Source organism: Tauraco erythrolophus, chromosome 10 (genome assembly GCF_009769465.1).
Source record: "Tauraco erythrolophus isolate bTauEry1 chromosome 10, bTauEry1.pri, whole genome shotgun sequence".
Taxonomy (NCBI): Eukaryota; Metazoa; Chordata; class Aves; order Musophagiformes; family Musophagidae; genus Tauraco; species Tauraco erythrolophus.
In genome coordinates this window covers 15,674,279-15,697,462 of record NC_141474.1, presented here as the reverse complement: position 1 = coordinate 15,697,462, position 23,184 = coordinate 15,674,279, and the positions used below count along the sequence as shown (strand labels likewise).

The window sequence follows — 23,184 nt, the reverse complement described above, 5'->3', positions numbered from 1 at the left end:
GATGTAATTCCCTGCCCTAAATTGTGTTTTGCAGGACAAATGGATGTCCCCAAAATGAAAATTGATCATTTCTTATGAAAACAAGTCTTTTTTTTTTTTTGTAAGTAGGGATGTTAGACGTGAGCTAAACTCCATATTTCTGTTCGTATAGATTTCCCTTGTAGTTTTAGCTAAATATAATAATTTAATATATACATGTATTAAAATAGTAAAACAATAAGTTCTTTAAATGTTATTGAAATAGACAAAATTATTATTTAATTATAATATTTTAATTTGAAACGCTGGGCAAAATTATTGTTCAGAAATTCTCGTTGTGTCTGGAGGTGACTGTGTTTCAGTGGTGGGTGAAACAGTTGTGCTTAAGCTGCTCTCATTTCAAAGATTGCCATGTAAATATACTGCTTTACTTAGATTTCAAGTTGTTGCACTTATCTGAAAAGAGGAAGTCTGCCAAATCTGAATAGGTTTGGTTATGCTTGCTTAAGTTCTAAAAGGTTTTCCCTATCACACTGACGTTTTTAATATCATCTTTAAAAATCACAAAATAGAGGAAAAAAATCTCTTACTGTCTCTTTCTTTTTAGAGAGGATCTGACGAACTTCTTTCAGGCAGTGTACTCAATAGCCCGAACTCTAACATGAGCAGCATGGTAGTTACTGGTAAGTGATGCCCTTTCAAAGGAGAAATATATCATTTATACTTGGACTCATTTCCTGTGTGCAAGGGGAGAACACTGAAACAAGAATCCGTTGTGCTATAGAGGGATAAACTGTTGGAATGCAGTGACCTTGTATATGCTCCCAAACCTTGGGTTTCTGAGAAGAATAATCCCATAAAACAAGAGACAACTTTCAGATGTCTGTACATTAAATTGTTGGTGACTGATGGGATGAAAAATCACACTTGTCTTGTACAGCTGCCTTCAAAGTAAAGATTCACAGCTACCAAGCAAAGGTAAACAGCTTAACTCCTATATGACATCAGCTTTTTCACACATAGACATCTGTAAATCTGGGCAAATCAGGGAAGAACACTATGCAAGTTTCATAATATTGTATGGATTCAGGAAAAGAGAGTTTTGCTCTGTTCTGATTTAGTCTATTAAAGCAGGAAACTTTACTTTGCTACTTCAGCTACTTCGGTCTGAGATGGCAGCAATGGAATCTCAGAACGTCAGTCCAAAGTGAACGTGGTGGTTCTCCAGTCAAGTTTCTGATGATGCTTGATTAAAAGGCTTTTCATGAATTAGTATGTACTAAAACGCCTTCTGTTGCAGTTAATGCTTCTGTGTGTTGAACGTGCATTAAGTTCCCTTGGAGGGCTCACTTCCGACATTTTGCCTTTTCTCCTTTTTTCTCCGCCTCCTCCCAATATGTGTTTTTTCTCTCTTCTCAGAGATGTGGAGGAATTGGTTCATGGCATCAAAGTGTTGCTGGGCTTTCCAAATAGTTGCCTGGTTCACCGCTTTAATGTGCGTGATCAATTTTTCCATATTTATGTGCTGAGCAATATAGTTGCTGATAATAGTAGCACTCTTTCCTTTTAATCTAGTAGTAAAAGATTGGGATTCAGGGTGCAATTTCGTGTTACATTTAGGGTGCTGTGGTGGCAGCTCTTGAGAGAATGAGTAGTGCTACGCTTTCTCATCCTGCATCCTTAGCACAAGCAGAAAAAAAAACCCAGCTCCACGTTTCTGCTTCACTCTGTATGTTGGAGTGCTCATACACTAGCAGAATGAGCTTTCCGGCATCAAACTGTGTTCTGCCAAAAAGTGTCGTTTTCCCTTGGAGCAACTTGCTGATCAGCCATGTTACTAGATTCAGTGCAATGTGGGGTGGAGGAGAGTGGCAGCAGAAGAGAGGAGAACCACTTCCATTGGCAGTTCTGTAGCCAAAGGTGAAGAGATGATTCTTTGGAATAGGTCAAAAATGCAGTGTAGTGCATTCATAGCCATTTTAGAATCCCAGAATGTATGTTTGTCTCCCCTGCTTTTCTTAACTTCCTTCTGGTTCTGAAAGAGATCCCTCTTCTTATTTTAATGTCCTCTTCAGTGCTGGGTGTTAGTGCTTCATCAGTTTGCTTTACTTAAATAAGAACCTAGAATGAAAAGGAATTTGTGTTGTGTGTGTGAGGGTTTGGATTTGGGTGGTGTAAGGAGGAGGGAGAGCACTGTTACCAGGACAAAGTCTGGAATGTTACAAAATTTTCCATAGATTTTTAAAGAAACTTTCAGTTCAGGAGTATTAAATGCAAGTTGATTTATCAAAGGAAAAAAACCCAAAAGCTAAAGGGGAAAACATTGAAATAAAAATTCTTATAATTTTGAGGTTTTTGAAGGAAAAAATACAGAAGCTTGTCTAAGAAGCCTGAAACTTTAAATTCTTTTCTCCTTGAAAAGTTCTTAAAATGGAAGAGAGTACTTTGATTCCATTATGTGGACTTGGGAGTTTGATGTATTTAGCAAATACAGATTCTTTTCCCCACCTTGTTTTTTGTTTCCCCCCTTTTAAAGCTGATTTAGTATTTGGTTTTGTGTTGTGTTTGTGTTTTTTGTTACCAAAGAATGAGCATTGGTGAGGGAGTTTTCAAATGAGTTAATTCTTCGTTTTATACAAGTGAGACTTCTTCATATGTCTCTAGGCATCCAGAACCTTAAATGACTTCTGAGGAACGGTCTCATTAACAAGCAGCAGTGGTCTGAATAGTGGTCTCGTTCCTATGGTGTCAATCGTCTGTTACAAAAGTTTACATGCAAATTGTGTAATATATAAAGGAGGTTGGTAGAAAAATAATCAAAAACAAACAAAAAACTCCAATCTGAATGCTATATTATAATTTAAGCCATTCTCTGTAGAGGTCAGTGGAAAAGAGGCTAGTTTGGTTTGGAGGTTTTTTTGTTTGTTTTTAAGCAGTTTCTTGGGATTGTGTTCAAATTTCTCTTCTGCCTGCCGACCTTGGTTAAATAGCTAAAAAAAATGTGTAGAGTAGGCTAATCCACAGTTCAGTGTTATTTCTGAATGTATTCTCCCATAGCTGTTTTGTTTATCGTGATCCTGGAAGTACTTTTTCCAAACTTGCACAGTTTACAAGTTCTGATTGTAGACCCAGAAGTAGTTAGATCTGAACTGGAAACTCATATGTTAATTTTTCTGTACCCATCTCGTGAAATCACATGAGTTCAGGTATTCTTGTGTCCAAATCAGTGTCCTCTTTTTGCTTCGGTTCTGTTGTTACTTTTCTCTTAGAAGAATTTAAAACTTTTGTAAATAGAGTTTTTTGCTGTAGCCAAAGCATGGTAGTGATGAGTCTTCCTCAGATATCTACGGCTTAAGAGAATCTGTAATCATTTATTAAGTTCTTTGTAAAGGAGACATGTTGTAGAAATTGGCCTACTCTGTAACTCTTAAAACTTGTTCTTGCCCTTTCATTCTTACAGTTTAGAAGTGTCATGATATCATGAGACCTGGTCGTTGCTTTCTGGAGTACGTAGCAACCTGTTCTTGTTTTGACCTTGATATTTTCAACATCTGATCCTGTGATATCTTTCCAAACAGATGCCTAGATGAACAGAAGAAAGAAACAGTTTGTCCTTGTAATCCTTTGAGCCTTATTTGTACAAGTATGTCAAAAACCATAAAAAAACCCCAGGTGTCACTGGCAGTGCCTTAGCAGACTTAAACTTAGAGCAAAAACTTGTGAGTCCCAGCCTCATTTCTTTCTAAATCTCTGCTATGGAAATATTAACCTAAAGCAAATTGCCTAATTTGTAGAAAAAAAATATGACCTTTTCATGGAAGTGAGTGTTTTTGGTAGAATTGGGGACTGTGTCTTTAGGGATTAACTAGAGATGAGGTTTTGAAAAATGTTTATTCTACCCTTTTATCGTGATAACTGTTCCATTAGGGTTTTTTTCCTGTATTCGGCTTCCATTCAGTTAGAATACTGTAGTACTTTAGTGCTTTTATGAATACGCTTACTAATTCTCTTAGAGAAAGGCATGAAAGATCTGTGCTTCTCTGCCCTACAGGGATGTATGAATCCCTCATGGTTTGTTTTTTTTTTTTTTTTGTGAAAGAAACTTGCAAAATTGTTGGACGGATGTTTGGTTTGCGTTCTTACTGATTATTTGAACCACTGGTAATTTGATAAACACTACAGAATTAAGGAAGGTGCTAGCATGTTGGACTCTCGTCCAAAGCACATTGCTCAAAATACAAGGCCTGATCCTTGAGAATTTTCTAAACAGCTTTTTTCCTCAGTATCCATCTTCAAGACTGTATAGATGAAAGGAAATTGACAGTATGTTGTATTACCATTCACTCAAATCAAGTTACTGTCTTAAGTACTTTGTGTGTCTTTTGTAAAAGAACAGCCTTTAAAAGAAAATTAGACTTGGATGATTGAGGATGACTTCTGTATGAGTTCTTTTGCCACTTAGTCTGAACCCTTATATCTCCTGTTTTGTACATAATTTGATTACTGTCCTTATTGTTGTGGAATTTCATTTCAGTTAAGCATTTATATTTAAATATACAAGGCTTTTTTGTTTTCTTTCTTGAATTAGTTATGAGCAGTATGGCAGAACATCATTCTGTAAACATTGAGAGAAGAATCCCATCTGTAGATCAGAATTTGTTGCAAGGGAGGACAGTTTTGTAAGTTCCAGGTCAGCAAATAGCTAAGCTTTTCTAAGAAGTTCTCTTTTTGATGTTAGATATGTAAAGTTCTGAGGTTTTCGCATCAGCTGACATTGATATGTTGAAGTTGTACTGTCAGAGGCACAGGCCTTCTACTACTGCTTGAACTACTACCAGTGTTTTCCTTCAGCTTTCTGAAAATATTGTCAAAATCTATTCTTATTTTCTGTCCTAATCTTGCTTCTTTCCAATCTCTTTGAAGAGTATAACCCTCTCATAAAGATCTGTGAATTCATTGTTTTCATGTTGATGCAGCAGACAATGACTAGAAAAGCAGTTTAGGTAAACTAAAATATGGTTGGTAACAGGATTCTGAGAAACCAGTGCTGAAGCCAGGATATTTAAAAAATGTTTTTGACCTTGGATTGTTTTTTAAAGACATTAGTTACGCACATTGTAATAATAGACATAAATAACTTTTTTTCACCTTTCAATGCTGTATGTTCGATAAATACATGACTGCAGTTACTTATCCTGCAGCTTTTAAATCGAAGAAAAAAAAAAACAAACTCTTTCAGAACTAGAAAGAAGTGGTTTCCTCTGTGGTGGGTTATTTTATGCTGAACTTATTGTGAGGCTTTTTTCAGATGGAGGACTGCTTAATGAAAGTTTTATGAACAATTATATGTATGAAGATGCTCATGCCATGAACCATATTGCTGAAATCCACACGCAAAAAAATCAAAATTTTTAAGGAGTGTAGATAAAAAGTGAAAGATGTTGATGAAAGTTTTATGAAAATTGACTTGTCAAAGACAAGGCATTGAAGCAGAAGAATTGACACTTTTTTTTTTCCATAGCTGCCACCAATTTCATTGTTCACATCTGTATAAGTTCAATCAGTAAAAACATTTCAAAAATCATTTTGCAACTGAGCTCACGAAACTCCTGGAGCTTTAAACAATACTATTAATCTTGATCTTGTTTTTCCTTCATTAGCAGGGAATGTTAGCAGTGACTTTGGTAGGTAATTCATTGTATTAACAGAATACTTAGCACTGAGGCATACAAGCTAATAATATTTCAAGTGCTGTGTTTAACTTGGAGAATAAACATAGATGTGCTGGTTTTGATGGCAAATTAAGTAAAATTGGTTATTAGTTAACATTAATGATGCCTAAACATAGGTAATTTGCTTTTGAAGTCTGCAAATTGATTACAATTAATAGTAATTGGAAAGATTTGAAGAACTACAGCACATATGATTGGAAAGTATAATAATTTAATAATAGACTATAATTTACATTTTTCTACAGATATACATGGGCATGTACATGTGGATGAACTAGATTTTAGTGCTTTGAATGCCTGAATCTTGTTATAAATTAAGAAACTTTAAAAAAAACCCACAACAATAAGCCAAAACTCCAAACCAAACCCCTCAAAAAAGTTAGGATGGGAGAAATAAAATGTAGCTGTTATTATTAATTTAGTTAATTTCTGTCTGCATCACTATGCCGTGGTAATTCATTTTTGTTCCACTTCAGTTTCATTTAACTCTAGCCGTAGTATTTTTTACATATTTTAAGGGGTGCAGGGAAGTGCATTAGTGTTAGACTGTGTAACATTGAACAGCCACTGTACCTATTGTGTGTTATTGTTGCTTAGAAAACTTAGTGGATTTTGAAACAGAGGTGCAGCCTATGTGCAGATGAGACAGTTAAAAGCCATGTAGTTAAGTTTTTAATTGCTTGACCATGTTTACTTATTTACGCTCAAATCCTTGATAGGAAGCATTCTTATAGTACAAAGATAGTTTTATTATTGGTTGGTCAAGATTTTCCTTCATAACCTGGCTCATGTCCATGGTAAAAATCCACCTATTACTACAGCTAATGCTTTTGTTCAAGTCATAAGACTTCTACAATGTAGTAGTGGCCTAGGAAGGCAAGGATAATGGGGTGTGAAGTACTTTGAAGTACAGAGTCTTGCAGAACATGCTCTCCCCTCCAAGACCCAAAACAGCAAAAATTGCCCTCCAACGAAACAAGCATAATTAACACTGAACACGTAGCCTTTAATTTTAAGGTTAACAAATGCAGAGTTCAGAGAACTTCATATTCTTCATGTTTTTATCTTATTTTCGAGTGTAGTATCTCCTTTTTTGTTCTTTCTCTCAAACATTTTAAGTTCTAGATTTTGTCTTTAGCTTGAACTTTTGAAGATACCTATACTAAAACAAAGGTCCTGTTTTTCTTGTTTCGAGAACCTGTTGACACTTGTGGAAAAGTTTGTCACTAGATCAGGCCAAAGGTCTCTTCTTCCTACGTTCTGTCAGTGACATCAAGTTGGGTATATATATTTAAAGAAAGAACCTCAGAAATGAAACCACAATGGTCTCTGTTACACCCTTCCAGTTTGTGGTTGCCTATGGTTTCCATAGAAGGTTGTTTTATGCAGATGATTGTGTTCAGTAGCCACTGCAATATTTAATCTTTCTGTCTGGTCATAGTCCTCAGTGATAAACCAGGTATCTTCATAATTCCATTGCCCTTCTCTTGGTCACATATTTCCTATGTGGATATATGTCCTATGCTCTACTTGTTCATAACATTAAATTTTGTGCATTTAGTGAATGTGAAACAAGAAGTACTTTCTACATTAGCAACAACAATAAATAATACTGCTAGTAAGCTTCTTGTCTTTAACGTATAAACTGATTATATTGGAGGATGAAATAAGTGTTTCAGGAAAGCTAAAGTATTTATTTAGTAGTTGGTTGTTGGTGTGTACTGACAGTTGTGAAACAGAAATTGACTCCTGCAGAAAGGATGTTTATCAATTATTTCACTACTGCAGATATGTAGGGATTTATAATCATTGTCTTGTGATGAATTTTTAACATTTTTTCCCCTTCTTTCCAGGAAGTAATAGGTAAAAGGAAGATTTTTTTTGTTTGCAAAATCTTTGCCCATAGCCACATAGTTACATTTCCATATTAGGAGATTTTGTGAATATGGAAGAAGGTTATTGTAAAGGAAAATCACACATCTAAAATAAAGGCTTCGTAGATTTTTCAAAGTAAATGATGTATTTTTCGCCTCAGAACACCCTTGGGGTCATATTGATGTATTTATTGAAACATAAAAAAGTGTGCAGAGAAAAACTTCTCTAGGATGAAATCTTATTAAAATATGTTTTCAAACTAGTTATCAACAGAAGTAATTATTCACTGGTTGCTAGGAGTTATGCTGAACTTTAACATCTATTTTTCTATAAAAACTACTTGGGAGCATTGAATCTTCATAGCTTGAACCATTGAATGCAACGAAGTTACAGTATGCCTTGTGTACTTGCACTTCATTCTGTGCTTTTATATATATGTTTCTATTTCTGTGTTTAATAAAATAGGAGTTTCTAACTAAAAAAGCCGGAGACCCAAGTTGTTTAGATAATGGCCGTTTATACGCTTTGTCAACTTTTAAGTATTCAATTTCAACAACTTGATTTTAGCATAAATTGAAACGAACACTGTGCAGCAACGATGTGGCTTATGTATCAAGTATGTTTAGGACTATAGTATCCTATTTAGATGGGAGAATCTGCTCTGAATGCCGTATGTAGATACGAGATTTTGTTTAGAAATAGAATGACTGATGTCATATGGAAACTGGATTTTTTCTTCTGGCGTCAGTGCAGTGGCTGTTACAGAACAAGAGTTTTTTGGTAGTCTGAACGGAATATACTGAATATTCAGGATTAGATTTCTGATTTTTTTTTTTTTTTTTACTATATAATTAAGGCTGTAACTTGAATAGTAAACAAACTAATACTGTCTTTTAGTCATGCTGTTCTCACAGTGATATTTTTTTATATCCATTCCCCCCGCCCTGATATTGCAGCATTATGCTCTTCAGTGCATCTTTGTATTTGTTGAAGTGTTAGCAACAAGAGGTTTGAATTGGATCAAGCTGTTTTCAAGTCTGGTGAAAGCCAAACTACCTGATGAATAGCTACTTCCCAATAAGCTTCCAGTTTCATAGCAGTTCCTCAGCATTAGTTATGAGTTGACTGGTGAGATTTCCCTCTCCAGCTCCCCTGCCTGCCTCAATTTTCTGCAGTTTTGTCTTTCTCCTGCTGTAAAGGGCAGGGTCTTTTGGGTTTGCTTGTTTGTCTCCATAGACTCCATTTCTACAGCAAGACGATGTTATTTTTTAGTACCTTGCTCTTCTTGACTTGTCTTCTAACCTCTATGGACACTGATTATGCTGATAGAGTTTGTTGGAGAATTAAGGTGGTGTTTTTAACAGGAGTTTGAATTCAACTTTCAGTGGCTTTGAACAAGTTGTGTTCCAATGTTTAAACATTGTGGTTTTCTATTCCCAGAGCAGTTTAATGATGTGTCTCCAGCTGACACATACCATTTAAATGGCAAATAAGAGACTAAAGTTAGGGAGAAAGGTTTCAGATAGTGCCAAAAATTCTTATTTCTTCTAAAAGCTGAATTTCCTTTCTTCGACAAATGTTTTGAAAAATTCAATTGTGTATATGCAAGCATATTTAGTGTATGACACGCACTTTATTACTGCCATTATTGAAATAGTAAATTAGCATTAGGCTATGCTGGCTGGATAATCAAAAGTAGAAACTATGTGTTGTCTTGGCTTCCAAGAAAAGCAGTAATAACCGATGTTGTGTTAATGTCTTCCGTCTTCTTAAATCCAGTGTTAAATGTTTGGGAGTAAATTTTACTTTAAGAAGGTGGGCTTCATTTTTTATTAATGTTACCTTCAGCATTCATTGTGCAAGGTATATTTCTGCCAATAGTAATAAAGGCGTGTTGTCCAATTGCTTGCCGTACTGCTGAAAACTTCTTTGGGCATTTTACACAGCATTACGATGCTTGGTGTCATCTCTTCATCCTTCCCTCCCCTTCCCTTTTTCTGATTGCCATACATTCTTTTAGTGCATAAGTCTGGATCTTTTTGTGTATATTATTTTAATATATTTAGAATCTGCTTTTCATGTAAACATTTTAGCACAGAACTTGTTGTATAGCTCATTTACAGTAAGTAAAAAAAGTTTAAAGAGTAGTAGAGGTTTAGTTTAAGATAGTTTAAAAAATAAAATTGTGTGAGAGACTTGTATACACAAGTCAAGTTAAAGCTTAGCTGCTCTTTAGGAAAAGATATAGATAGCGGTGCTAATAGATGGAAAGGCAATTTATTCAGATGATACAACAATTATTAAAGGAACATTTCTTTGCAAATACATATATGTGAGTGATTATGTACTGGCCAGTGATACTTTTACTAGTAATATTGAGATTACCTAAAGGCTAATCCAAATGCATGCTTTAGTGTGGAAAAAAAAAATTCTTGGACGTTATACTGTGGAAAAGTTAGTATAGTTAGTACATTAAAACTATGTGTTGAAAACCACATAAAAGACAAAACAGCTCCATAAGCATTGATCCAGAGCATTCATGCTATGTACTTTTCTGGTGATGTAATAGGAACAGAGGTTTCTTAACACTTTCAGAAAATTTTTTAGCTTAAAAACTTTATTTTCACTTTCTTGTTTCTCATTGTTAATGTTTCATTTAATTTTTGAAACTGGTAATGAATAAAAGGGGTTGGAAATCTAGTTTCAGTATTACTGTAATTCTTTTATTTTTGGAAATTTTGTTTGTGGTGTGTTGTTTGTAATACATTGTTAAGCCTGTCACACTTTACAGTGTTTTCTTCTGTTTTTGTTTAGAGATTTAAATTGAGAACTAGGGAAGGCTATTGTGTAATGAGCTTCAGATGAAAAATAAAAGTACTTTTTCATAAACTTTAGCTGTCTTGCTTTGAGGATAAACTGCTATATTGTGTAATTTTGAACATATGAAATCTGACTACCTGGAAGCTGTCTCGCCATGTTTTCTGAAATGGTATAGGTTAGAGCCTTGTGTAGGCTAAGGATGGATTGCGGATCCTAGTTCAGTGTGTATTTTTGAAATTTTACTCTTCTGTGTTCCATCAGAATTTGCCCTTCAGTGCTGCAGACCAAAATAAAATATATGCTATTGCATGGATTCGACCTCTTCTGGCATTGTCAGTTGGAGATACTACTAGCTGAATTTTGACCAGTTCTGATGTCGCTGGGTTTTTGTTGTTTTGTCTGCTACAGTAAGTTGGAAAATACTTAAAGTATTCCACAGTGAAAGAACTTTTTAAAAAGATCAGTCCTGGAAATTTTTTTTGTGGTGATGGAGGAGTTAAGGGGTGACCTGCCTTTAAGACATACTATTTTTAACTAAGAGAGTATCTTCAATTTTAGATTTAGCTAAATCTAAAGATAGATAGCTGAAGTGGAAGGTAAAAACATTCAAATTAGAATGAAGAGGTTTAGCCATTAGAAAAAGTTATAAGGGAGTGATGGAAACAGTTCCAGATTTATAGATTTACCCTTTTTTCATCAATTCCTTTAATGGAAGTGTGGCGAACGACTTTATTCTTGAAAAAGTAAAGAGGATGTTCAATAGTTTTGGTCAGAGACCCTGAGTTTGCTGATTTTCCTAACAGCATTGATAAGGTAGTTAAATGTTGTACCTGCTTTGACTTTTCAGATCCCAATCTGGAGTGTAGATGTTCTTGACTTGTGAAAATAAGAGTCCATTTCATTCTGTGTTTTTAATCTTGAGTAAGGCAGCTTCGTTTAGGCGAGTTAAGAACTTGAATTCTTTATTATGATTTAGGCATATGCTTAGCAAAACTTTATGTACTCAAGCTGGTCATAAATGAATGCAATATTTTTATGCAGGGAATCGTATTAGGTGCAAATTACTTTCCTGGTCCAAATTCAAAACATTCAGAATTATATTCTGTAGTTAGAGCTGAGTGATAATTGAGGACTTCTTTCTTTCTCTTCCCTCTGGAAATCACAGCCATCAACTTTATTACGAAGATGAGGCTTTTAGAGCATTTAACATATATAAATGCTTCTTATTTATCCCCCTCCTCATTGTTTGTACTTTTAAAGTGAGTAAATAAAAGTAGTCTTGTCCATGATTTTTTAATTAATTTTCTTTTGTTTGTTTGTTTAAATCCCCTTTGGTATAAGCCCTCAACCCAGGAATTTGAACCCTAATAATTAAAAATATTTTCCTACTAGTCATTATTTGTATGGTTTTTGAAAATAAAGCTAGCTATTGAACTGCTCTTCTAGTGTGAAATCAAGAGGTTGAATAGCTCACACATGTTTTACAGCCAGACTGTAGACTTGCATGTTTTACAGCCAGAAGTAGAAAAAAGGAAGTCTTAATACTTGCTTCTCTCATATCTAAATGCATTCTGATTTCTAGCATTGATTAATTCATTAATATCCATATATCTTATGTCAGTGTTGTTCTTCAGCTCTTGACTCTGATGTTTACTCCACTGACATATTAGTAAACAGCAGTTGTATTACCTTTTAGCTAAAGTGAATAATTTTTTTTCTGGCCTTCTTTCCAAAGCAAGACTTCTTCCATCCAACTGGCTAACCCTTTATTGCGTTATGTTTAAGAAAAAGGAACTCAAACTGGAATTTTGCTGAAATTCTGTACAATATTCTAAGTAGTGTCCTTTTGGTGCTTTGTACAATGATGTTAATGCTTCCCTGCTTCTGCTAGGAAAACCTTTGTTTGGCTTCCCCCACGATGTTGACTGCATCACATTTATGAATTGGTTTTTCCTTTTCTTTGAATGAGCTCATAGTTCATAATGGACGTTTTTGCACTTGGTCCTTACATTGTGAGGTTCTAGTTTTCATTGGACTTTTGTGATGTCAGTTCTCTGAGTCATCTCCTTTCTCCAGTGTTATCTTTCTCACCATTGATAATGCTTCCTGTCTTGCTTTGATACTTTCCTCCTTTTTGTATCTGGTTCTTTAGTGCAAACGATCCATAAAACTTCCCTGTAGGAGCACTTCTAGTAGTTATTCGCTACTGGTTTTCTCCTTTCAAAAAAATTCCGGGTAACCTCTAGTTGTTTTTTTTAATGTACTTTAGAGTTCTTATGTGAGCCCTTCTGTCATAATTAATATTCTTACATGTTATTATATGAGGTATTTCACTGAAAGTGAGATGAAAAGGATTTGCTGTGGTTTTTGTCTGGTTTAGAAAATGAGTTATCACAGAGGGCTATTGAGTTACTTGAACAGTCCACCTTTCATGAAAATATGTAATGTTTGTCTCTTCAGAATTTGTTCTGACCTCTTGAATTTTATTTGGGCCAAACTAAGAGATGGCTTACTTGAAAATTATCTCATATTTATGATTAAAAGCATTTTTTAATAAAGCACTAGTAATATCAGTAAACTTTTCAAATAGAATCTGAATATGTCTTTCAGCCAATGGTAATGACAACAAGAAATTCAAAAGTGACGATAAAATGGATGGGGCTCCTTCTCGTGTTCTTCATATCAGGAAATTGCCTGGAGAAGTGACAGAAACAGAAGTTATTGCTTTAGGTTTACCTTTTGGTAAGGTAACCAACATCCTGATGCTGAAAGGGAAAAATCAGGTAATTCTTTACATTCCATTTTTTAGTATGCTTACTGTCTAATTTCAAAATAGGCTATTGAAATGCTGTTGAAGTCATATAACAGTAAGTATTATTTTTTAAAAAAAAGTCTCTATTCCTTCAATTTTTTTTAAGAAGTTACACTGTCTTTTAGTAATTTTTGGGTGGGAGAACAGGGCATAGTTGAGAGCTATGTAAAGCAAAAAGTTAACTGTAAGACAAATATTTAGTCCTGCATCTTCACAGATGGATTTTTGGAGGTGAAGTAGCTTAGCAAATACAGTTGGTATGTAGAGAATGACATCTTCTGTAGACTGATATTTGTTAAAACGTGTTACTAAACCCTGTGTTTTTTATATGCTGCTAATATGAAGATTATCTGCTTTGTAAATACTGATAATTAACTGTTTAATTACAGGCGTTTTTGGAACTTGCTACAGAAGAAGCAGCTATCACTATGGTTAATTACTACTCCGCTGTGACGCCTCATCTTCGTAACCAACCTATCTATATCCAGTATTCCAATCATAAAGAACTGAAGACTGATAACACGCTTAACCAGGTATATTTACTGTTAGGTAGTATTACAGACGCAGGCAGTAGAAAATGAGGCATGGCATGTATTCTTGGCGCAAGTGGCATATGTTTAAATCATTTGGTTTTGTCAATGTTCTAACACTACTGTAGTCTGACTTATGATCGTTCCATTTTGTGACATTGAAGGGGATTTGCTTTCTGTGTGATCTTTCCATTATGATGAATTTTCTTAATGTTTCCTTAACGTAAAAAGATTCTAAAGTGTCTTTTAACTGTATTTTTTTCATTAAAAAAGTTTTCGTCTTAGTTTAGAGACTGTAGGATGAAGAAATTAACTTTCTGTCACCTGAGATTCTAATGCCAATTTGAATTTCCCTAGTGATAATGACTAATGCCAATGCCTACGTTTTGGAGTTTTGAATGATCACTCTGTTAGCACTGGTAATGTGATCTGCTGTTCCTGGAGAAGAACACCTTAATGATCACTACAGAGACAAATGTACTTCAAACAAAAAAATGTTTTGCTCCTGCCTCTGCAGAACCAATTTTACAATAAATATAGATACATATGTCTGGTTCTAGTAGAACAGGATAGTTAGCAAAAGAAACACAGTGACCGTTTTGTACAAATTACAGGGAGAGAAAAGGGACATCAACTTAATGCAAGTCAGATGATTATTTTAAGGTTAATTTGTTACGTTTTCGTTTTGATGTTACAACAGACAGTGTAAGTACCAGGTTACGGTTTCTGTTACCTGTGTCCTGTCTTAGGTAGGGTTTATGAATAGTAAAATTATAGCTGTTAACATTTAAAAAACACTTTCAGGATAATCTGTTGAAAGACATCTTGGTTCCGATTAAGTGTAGTGTTAATTTTCCTGTTGATCTTTCTAAACTTTCCAGTTCCTTAGAGTCCTTTGATAGTTTGTCTGCTAAAGGTACTTTTTAAAAATCAAGACACCCTTGCCTCCCACCCCCCCAAAAAAAAGTCAGTCTTAAAGAAAAATAAATACCTCCATTTACTTTTGAAAAAAGAGAATAGAAGATTAATTTTGTCTGCACATATAGTGGATGGACGTGCTTCCTTAAGAAGCTTTCTCTTAAACTATCCTCTGGCTTTTGTGATGATACAGGTTTTGTACTTCATATGTCCAGCTTTTCAACGTATAGGATGTGCTGACTTTTCAGCAGCTTTTATGCCAGTTTACGCATGAATACCCAATTTTAACATATCCCCAGTCTTTCAGGTCTCTCTTTAATTTACAAATAAATAATATAAAGAGGTACTTGGCAGTAAGTATTCTGTAACATGAAGCATTCTATAAAACACAAGATGGTTGGATGTTCTTTTTTCTATATGGAAAAGTAAAGATGGTGCAGATATTGCATGTAGTGTGCTTGCCTTTTTTTTACCTTTTTTCTTTTTTTTTAAATACTTAAACTTTTAGTCTCTATTTGAAGTCGGAATGTTAGTACATGTAACTGATAGATTGAAAGATGAAAGAAAATAAAAAAGGGAAGAAGGATGCCAGTATCTTAGTTATAAAGAAGATAGGAGAAAAAAGAAGTATTTAACCTATGGATGATTTAAACAGCCAGGCCTTTAGAAATAATGGGAGTAGGAAAAGTTCCATTATGCTATTCTGAATTTCTCAATAATGGTAACTTCCAAGATTATTTTTAGTTATGTACTCGGAATGAGTTGGCTCTGAATAAACAGATTCAAATGGACCATTTAAGTTTGCGTCTCAGCTTTATAATTTTATGAAAATCCTTTTCCTGTGAGACATCAAAACACTGTGAGAGGAGCATTTAAACTCAGATTTAAAACAAACATCTCTTACCTTGTTTCATACAGTATCTAGGCTCAGAAAAATTGAGACTAGAATGAACTCTGTAACTGTAATTCTCTTAATCATTAGCCTATCATAAATGCCTGGATTTAGTCTTTCTGCACAGACATTGCAACATTTACAAATACATAAATGTTATACTTTGAGTGGTGTAGCTTATTTATTAAAATTAATTTCAGTTCTTCAAAAATAAGAAAAAAGCTTTGCGTACTACTTAAATGTCTTCCAAAGTGGCTATTTATATATAATTCTAAATGTTATGTTGAACTTGTTTGACAAAATACTGTTATAATATTTTCATAGATTTTTATCTATTATGTTAAGTCCTGTATTTCTTCATGTATTCACGTTAACTTTAGTGGAATGAAATATGATGTATAAGCATAGATGGATAGTGCCAGCAAGAGTCATATGTTAAAACTGACTTAACAAGTTTTGGTTCTTTGGGTTATACAGTCTAAACTTTTCCAGTCACTTTAAGGAGTGAGTTTTAATTCATAAGTGCTTCTTCTGTGCTTACAGAAGGAGTAGGAGGTAGTTATGCAACTCAGACAAATATCTGGCCAGCTTGAAAGTTGTGTACTTTGTACATTAGGGGAAAAAAAAGAACGTGTTGTTATCAAAAGATGTTTTTACAGCGTTACAGTAATTAACGTTAAACATAGAGGTAAATTTTGGTTTCCCAACTAGTGTTCACCAGGTCTTCCCCCCCTCCCCCCTTTTCTTACTCATTGATTCGTTTCAGTGTGAGGAGTATCATGTAAGTTGTGAGACATGAAACTGTGTAGTAACTCTAATACCTTTAAAATATGCAGTATGCATTAATATGGTGGTTATTATTTTTACCTGGCATGCTCACTTGTCTTTCTGTTTTGTATTGTTTTGCTTCATAAGGCTACTGTAATGAAAGTATTAAATGGAAACCCTTTTTTCTGCACTTTCTCAGAAAAAGACATCTAATCTTTCTGATACTGTCAGTTTTGGCAGTGGAAGTAGTTACATAGATGTGTGTTCTTGTGATGTTATCATGTGGTTACCTTTGAATTTCTAAAACCTTGCTTGTGTTTAAAAAGCAAAAAATCCCCACATATGGAGAGGATTTTGCTCTTCTTTTTATGAAAAAAAAGTGGATAACTGACACCAGTTTGTTTACCTACCTGTGGATACTACTTTCTGACGTGTCAGTCTTGTGTGTTATTTCATTGTGTTTAGACTAAGAAGCTTGAAGTCTTAGTTTAGCATTATGCTTTCCTATCAGAGCCTTCTACATAATTACACTGACAGTGAAGCATTTACTTTAATACAATCTCTTGAAAAATGGAATAAATACTTCTGCTTTCTGTAGGCTTGGGTTTATTTGTTAGGGTTTACTTTGGTTTTTGTTCTTTAAAGGAAATTTAAAGAGTCTTGAAACCTACAGAATCGTCACTTTCTTTATCCTTACTAGTAGAACAGTAAGCTTGCTAGTAGAAAGACTGATATTGGTGCCATTTGAATCCCCTCCTTACTGTGACATAAGGATTAATTGATGTTTTCATTTTTATTGTCTCTTCTCACAGAGTCGGACTGCATTGCACTTATGTTGTGTTATGTCTGTAGCTCTGACTTTTAAATAAGTGGACTATTTTATGTTTCTGACGTGAACTATTTTAATATTGCTAATTAATTTCTAGGTATCATCTTGAAATATTAACAAATCTGTCTCTTCTTTTTTTTCTCCCCTCTTCCTAAGCGGGCCCAAGCTGTTCTTCAGGCAGTGACGGCAGTGCAGGCAACAAATGCTCCCATTAGCGGGACCACTGTTAGTGAGAGTGCAGTGACTCCAGCTCAGAGTCCAGTACTTAGAATAATTATTGACAATATGTACTATCCAGTAACTCTGGATGTTCTTCATCAGGTAAGCCAAACTTCACTTTAACTTGAGCTATGATTGGAAGGAACTTGTATGTGAAACTTTACAATGTTTTTGGCAGATATTCTCTAAATTTGGTGCTGTATTGAAGATAATCACATTCACAAAGAATAACCAGTTCCAAGCTTTACTGCAGTATGGTGATCCAGTAAACGCACAGCAAGCAAAACTAGTAAGTATGGTTCTCTTTTACGGTTGGAGACCTTTCTATACTGCAAATGTTTGTAAAATGTTAATGTAACAGAGTACTGACCACAATAATGTGTCATACTACTCCACCACTTGTGTGAATTTTTGAGGTTAAAAAATAAGTGGGAGTTAACTGTATGATGTTGTTATATTGCGTAAAATCAATGTTTAAAGATACTATTTTTAAGGAGACTATGTCTAAGTAATTGTATGTATCTATAATTTTGAACAAATATTTTAATAAGACTGCACAGAGATGAAATAATATGCAAGACTGCAATAGTGAATATGTCAACCGGATGTAAAAATGTAGGCTGTAATGTTGATGAGAAATTAATTCACTGTAAGCAGCAAATTTAGTAAACCCATTGGATTATTGTTGGTAGATACTTTCGAAGTATCAAAAAAAATGTGATTTGTGGATTGGGTATAGGTTTGTGAAAGTATTTAACTATAGCATCCTAAAAAAAAAAAATGTATATGTAGACTCCATTATAACCAGAAGAGAGAGTGCAATATTACTAATGGGACCACGCTATGAAGAGCTTTGCAGCAGTGAGATGAGAGCAGGATCTTACTTTTGTTTTATTGAAAACTGCTATCGTGGGTAGGAGAGGCAAGAACAGGTAACTGTTTTGTTCAGTATAGCAGGGGAGAGCCTATGGATACATTATGACAAAGATGAGCAGCGTGTCATCTAGACAAGATGTTTTGAATTAATTGAATGGGATGTGTTCACATCTGTGGCAATAGGAAATTTGAACCAAAAGGGAAGGCTGGATTTTTTTATTATTATTTTCAAGAGATAAATGGAATGAATTTGTGTTTTTAAAACCTTCACATGCAGTCTAGGTTTGTGGAAGGCTGATTAAAATTGATGTGCTAGTTAAGTGTTGCTTGGCAGCATAGAAAGTGCTTATTGCCCATAGATGAAAGAACAGCTGAGAACTTCAGGAAAGAGTGAAAAGCTCACACCTCAGAGTGGCAATTAGTTTCTCTTAGTAAAGGAAAGAAAAAACAGGCTTAGTTTTCTGTTATAAAGAATGATGACTATATTTAAATAAAGACCTTCATGATATGGTGGTGGATGATCATTTTGATCCGCATCACCAATGAAATACTGTGTATTGCTTAAAAAAACTGTGAAGTGGTCAAGACGAGAGAATCACAAAAGTGAGACATTTTCAAACAGCAGAGCATGGGTTCTCACAGCTATGAGAAAGATAATCTTCTTGTCTCTGGCTAACTTTTCCAGCTTGATTTGTGATGATCTACTTTAAGATAATCTACTCCTGAAGCAGGGTCTGGAGATGTGTGTAGATTTGAAGTACAATTTAAATTAGGGATAGCGTTCGGAGATGAATAGTAGCCAATACTAAATCATGTGTCAGGTAGAGTGAGATGTCTACAATTGCTGCGAAATAGATCAGTCATTTAGATTCATATTTGAATATTTGATAAACATTGATACGAAGTTGTTTATTGCAGAATGGTGGTATTTCAGTTGTACCTGTTTGGAAAGTTACTTTTCAGTAACAGATGTTAATACTGCTTTCGAAGTGCATTTTTGAAGCAAAATATGACATCAAGTGATAAATCTTTTGACTTCATTTTTTGAATCTTACATATATTATCAGAAGATTTAATGGAAAGATGGCATCTGTGAAATGGACTGTAGTGATTCGAAAATTATCAGTGTAATTCTAGGAATATATTATAAAGAAGTGACAAAATAACAAAAAGATGAGGTATGTAAAAGTATCAAAGGAACCTAAGAATCTCTTGCTGTTGTTGACTTCTGACAAACTGATACTGGCTTGTGGGATACTATATTTGTCATAATTTTTTTAAAAAAGCGCATGTATTTGTTTCTTTGGTTTTGCATGTTTTTATTAGGGTAGCTGTTCACTAGTGGTAGCTCATGTGTGAATGACTAAACTTCATTGAATAACAGTGATTCCTGCATGTACTGTCATTGTCAGAGTGATCTTGGAGCCTATCTTAGTGACAGATTGAAACGATCTTAGGTTTATAGTTTCATATTATAACCAATCTATACATAAATAGCCAAAGTCCTAAGAGTGGCACCAACTGCAAGTATTGAAGAATGCTAAATTTGAAGGAAGATTTGATTTCCCCACTACCCTCCCAAGCTAAGTAGGGGAGAATAAGTACAGTTCTTATGGTTGAGCTACTGTGGTAAAACATGAAGTGCCACCAAAACAAAAATAGCTGAAGGAAAGAAACAGTCAGATGAGAGGAAGAAACCCTCCAGTTTAAATATATCTGGAAATACAGTAGAAGGAAGAGGATGTGGTGGCTACACTGAAGTTGCATGGAGTTCAAAATTAAAAGCATGGTAACAGAATAAAGAAGTTTTCAATTTGTTTTCCATCAGTTACTATAAAAGATAATGGGGAAATTTAATTTTCCACTGGCACTCTTCACAGGAAATCAGAATGGGGCCTTAATAGAAATTGAAGATTTATTAAGGAAGTTAAAGAGCAATTTGAAAAACTCAAGTGATGTAAGTACCAAGGAGAGATGCTATTCATTTGAAGGTTCTGAGAAAATAGTGAGACTGACAAGAATGTACAATGCGAAGCCTCTAGCCCTATGGGACCACTTTTGCTATTTGAATGAGCAAGTAGTGAAAAATTACATTCTTACTCCACTTGCTTTGTGAGAAACTCATTTCCTGTAAAAGTAGATTATGGCTACACCAATTAATGTTTCGTCACCACCTTCAGATTGGATTGTTATAGTTTGTTATACCAGGAAGTAAAGGGGAAGATCACAAACTTCAGGTTCTGTGCAATGCAACAGTCTAGCCATGGGTTGGAGAAAGTACTCAGAATGTGCAGTAGTAGAGCACATTGAACTACTGTGCTTCTCCTAACAAAACAGAAGTTGATGTCCTGGACATGTCTGCATGCCTAAGGAGATATTCAGAGCATCAAAAATAGCTCATTTTCATAGTAAATGATCAGAAACCCTCCGCCTAAGCAGCAAACCAAGTATTTGGATACTAGCAATCAGTATATCACAGAAACATTAAGATTGCCAGTATTTCTATCTGATCAGCTGGCTAATCCAGAGTGTTGTCCTTTTATAAATGCACCAAAAGTACTCTTGCAAATCTGGAATATTTGACAGTTATTAATGCCTCGTCTATGGAGGATTAACTGAGACGTCCGTGAACGGAGTTGAGTCATCTTGACCCAACATGGGTTAAAAAAATATCACAAGTCCGAATTGAGAGTGTTTCTATTATATTTGACCAGTTGGGTCTTTACTTGGCCCATAGATAAATTAGAGTACCTCTACAGAGGTTCTCTTGAGGTTCAAATCTACATTCAAGATGTCGTCTTTCCAGTTGTTTTGAGTGACAGCTTCAGGGTAGCAGTCTGCAAAAGATCTCTGCAGGGCTACTGTGCGCTAAAGTCTGTAATAGGAACTTCAGGTAGTCATTGCTGGAATGAAAGCAGACATCTCCAGATAAATATTTAGCTCCAGGACATTATCCATGATGATTGTGGGTAAGGGTTTTCAGGCATCTTGAATCCTAAAGAGCATGGTTGGTGATTGGAAATGGTAAGAAGTGTTCAGGTAAACAGAAGAGTGCGGGATTGTATCCAATTATCAGAAAGTCCAGCAGCAGTGTTTGTATCCTGGATTTTCCAATTTTTTAGAAAAACTAATATGCAACTGGTCCTTCGTCAAGGCACTGCACATAAAAAGCAAAATCTTATTTTGGCGAATGGACTGTGTTTTGCATAGGCTTTTTAGCCACAGAAACTTCTTATGTGCCACACTTGTCTCAAAAGAAATTAATTTCATTGAAAGCATATCTTCAGATGCTCTTGGGACATGCAGAATCATAGAATCATAGATAGTTTGGTCAGAAGGGACCTCACCTCCCTGCCATGGGCAGGGAACCCAAGAGATACTTACCATGTCCATTGAACATTACCATTATCTCCCTAGAGTATACTTACTATGTGACCTTCATTTACTTTGAGGTACTTAGTTTGAGCTGCAGTATCTTTTGTAGTGATTACTGCTTTTTTTTTTTTTAATGCTTTGAACTGATGCACCCTTTTAAGATCTTGTTTTCGAATTTCTCCTGCTTTGTGTGCTTTGGGAGAAGAGAGAGTAGGGTCTAAATTTTCTCTTTTTCTCCTTGTGAGTTTGGAGACAAGGGCAGTGGTTGTGTTTGCCCCTCTCTGCCACTTTTCTCTCTCTCTCCTCAAATTAGATTTTCGTTTATCAGACCTTGGTAAACACTTTCAAGCTGTCTCCATCCTGCAAGAGATCTATTTTTCTGTCTCGGATCATCTCTTATGCTCTACAGTGCTTGACAAAGCAAGGGGCAGATACACTCTTTGTGTAGCTCACAGTCGTATGTCTCCATAAATAACTGCTAGCTAAATCTCTGGGCTGTGTCCTCTGAACTGGGAAAATGAGAATATCAAAACGTCAAATCATTTTCTGTCTCCCCAAATTAATGTTCTTGTCTGTCTTTCAAGTACGGTAGGTGAATTAGCTGAAGAATAGCTAAGTGGCATATCTGATTTTTAGAGGGCTGCTTGACCATTTCCTGTAGGGTGGTTTCATTCCACAGATACTATGGTCTATACAGCCTTAAGAGAAGCTCATCAAAGCATAGTTCCCATGAATATAGCACTTTTCAAGGGACTCTTCTTTCGCAAGGATTTTCAAGCTCTTGAAACCTGAAAGTAGAAAGAAGAGCAGTGAATTCTGTCCATTACATCAGAAAGCCTTTCATTCAGGTGAGGAAGTCAGTGAAGAAGAAATGATTCTAGGATGTTCTTCCTCTGCTTCAGAGCCTACCGACTGATCTGACTCTTGTCTGCATGGAGCTGCTCAGTCCATTCAGGATGTTAAAACATTTTGTACTTTGTAGAGTACTTTTGCCATCTGAGATCACCTTTGCGCTGCTGTTACCACTTCTCTCAACATTTACAATCACATTGGGAGATGAGAGATCCTAGTGTCGTGAGTCCATGTTGACTAGATAGAAATTCTTACTGTCCCTTTGCAGAGAAAGTTTGTGTGTGAGCCGATTGCATCGTCAGCAGGAGAAAATACTGTTTACTGAACTCTTCCCTGCCTTCCCCGCTCTGTCCCCCATTGAAACAGTCTCGTCTCACCTCTTAATCAGAGAGTTCTTTTCTCAAGTCAGCAGTTTTTCATCTCTTCATCCTCCTGGCTGCTACAAACAAAAGAAAGGGTGTTGTGACATTAGTTTTAAGAAATGGGAGGAGTGTTGTGTTTTGTGGTGCAGACCTCTATTTCATTGGTATTCCCTGTATGGGTCATTTTTACTGTCCTGTGGGATTGGACAGTCGATAGCTCTCTCCGTTCTGGATCCTCATGAACTTCCCAGGCTATTCTGCTATTCTCTGTGGTGTTAGGCCTGGCTATTCTTGCCATCAGTGAAAGGTGTGCTGCCTGGAGACACAAGCAGAGTTTGGATTCTT

General features: G+C 35.3%; 1 protein-coding gene across 8 annotated transcripts in view; it reads left to right on the top strand.

The window, feature by feature from the left end:
• PTBP2 (polypyrimidine tract binding protein 2) overlaps positions 1-23,184 on the top strand; it is a 55,630-nt gene that overhangs the window by 14,211 nt on the left and 18,235 nt on the right. For 4 of the 8 annotated variants that reach the window (XM_086617837.1, XM_086617841.1, XM_086617840.1 and 1 more), the window contains exons 3-7: positions 587-662; positions 13,017-13,189; positions 13,608-13,751; positions 17,312-17,476; positions 17,553-17,663. In XM_086617837.1, coding sequence (XP_086473963.1) covers positions 587-662; positions 13,017-13,189; positions 13,608-13,751; positions 17,312-17,476; positions 17,553-17,663 — 669 coding nt within the window. Of the gene's footprint in view, positions 1-586; positions 663-13,015; positions 13,190-13,607; positions 13,752-16,324; positions 16,340-17,311; positions 17,477-17,552; positions 17,664-23,184 lie in introns of those variants that run through there. The other 4 variants (XM_009987356.2, XM_009987355.2, XM_086617838.1 and 1 more) reach the window with 3 other exon arrangements.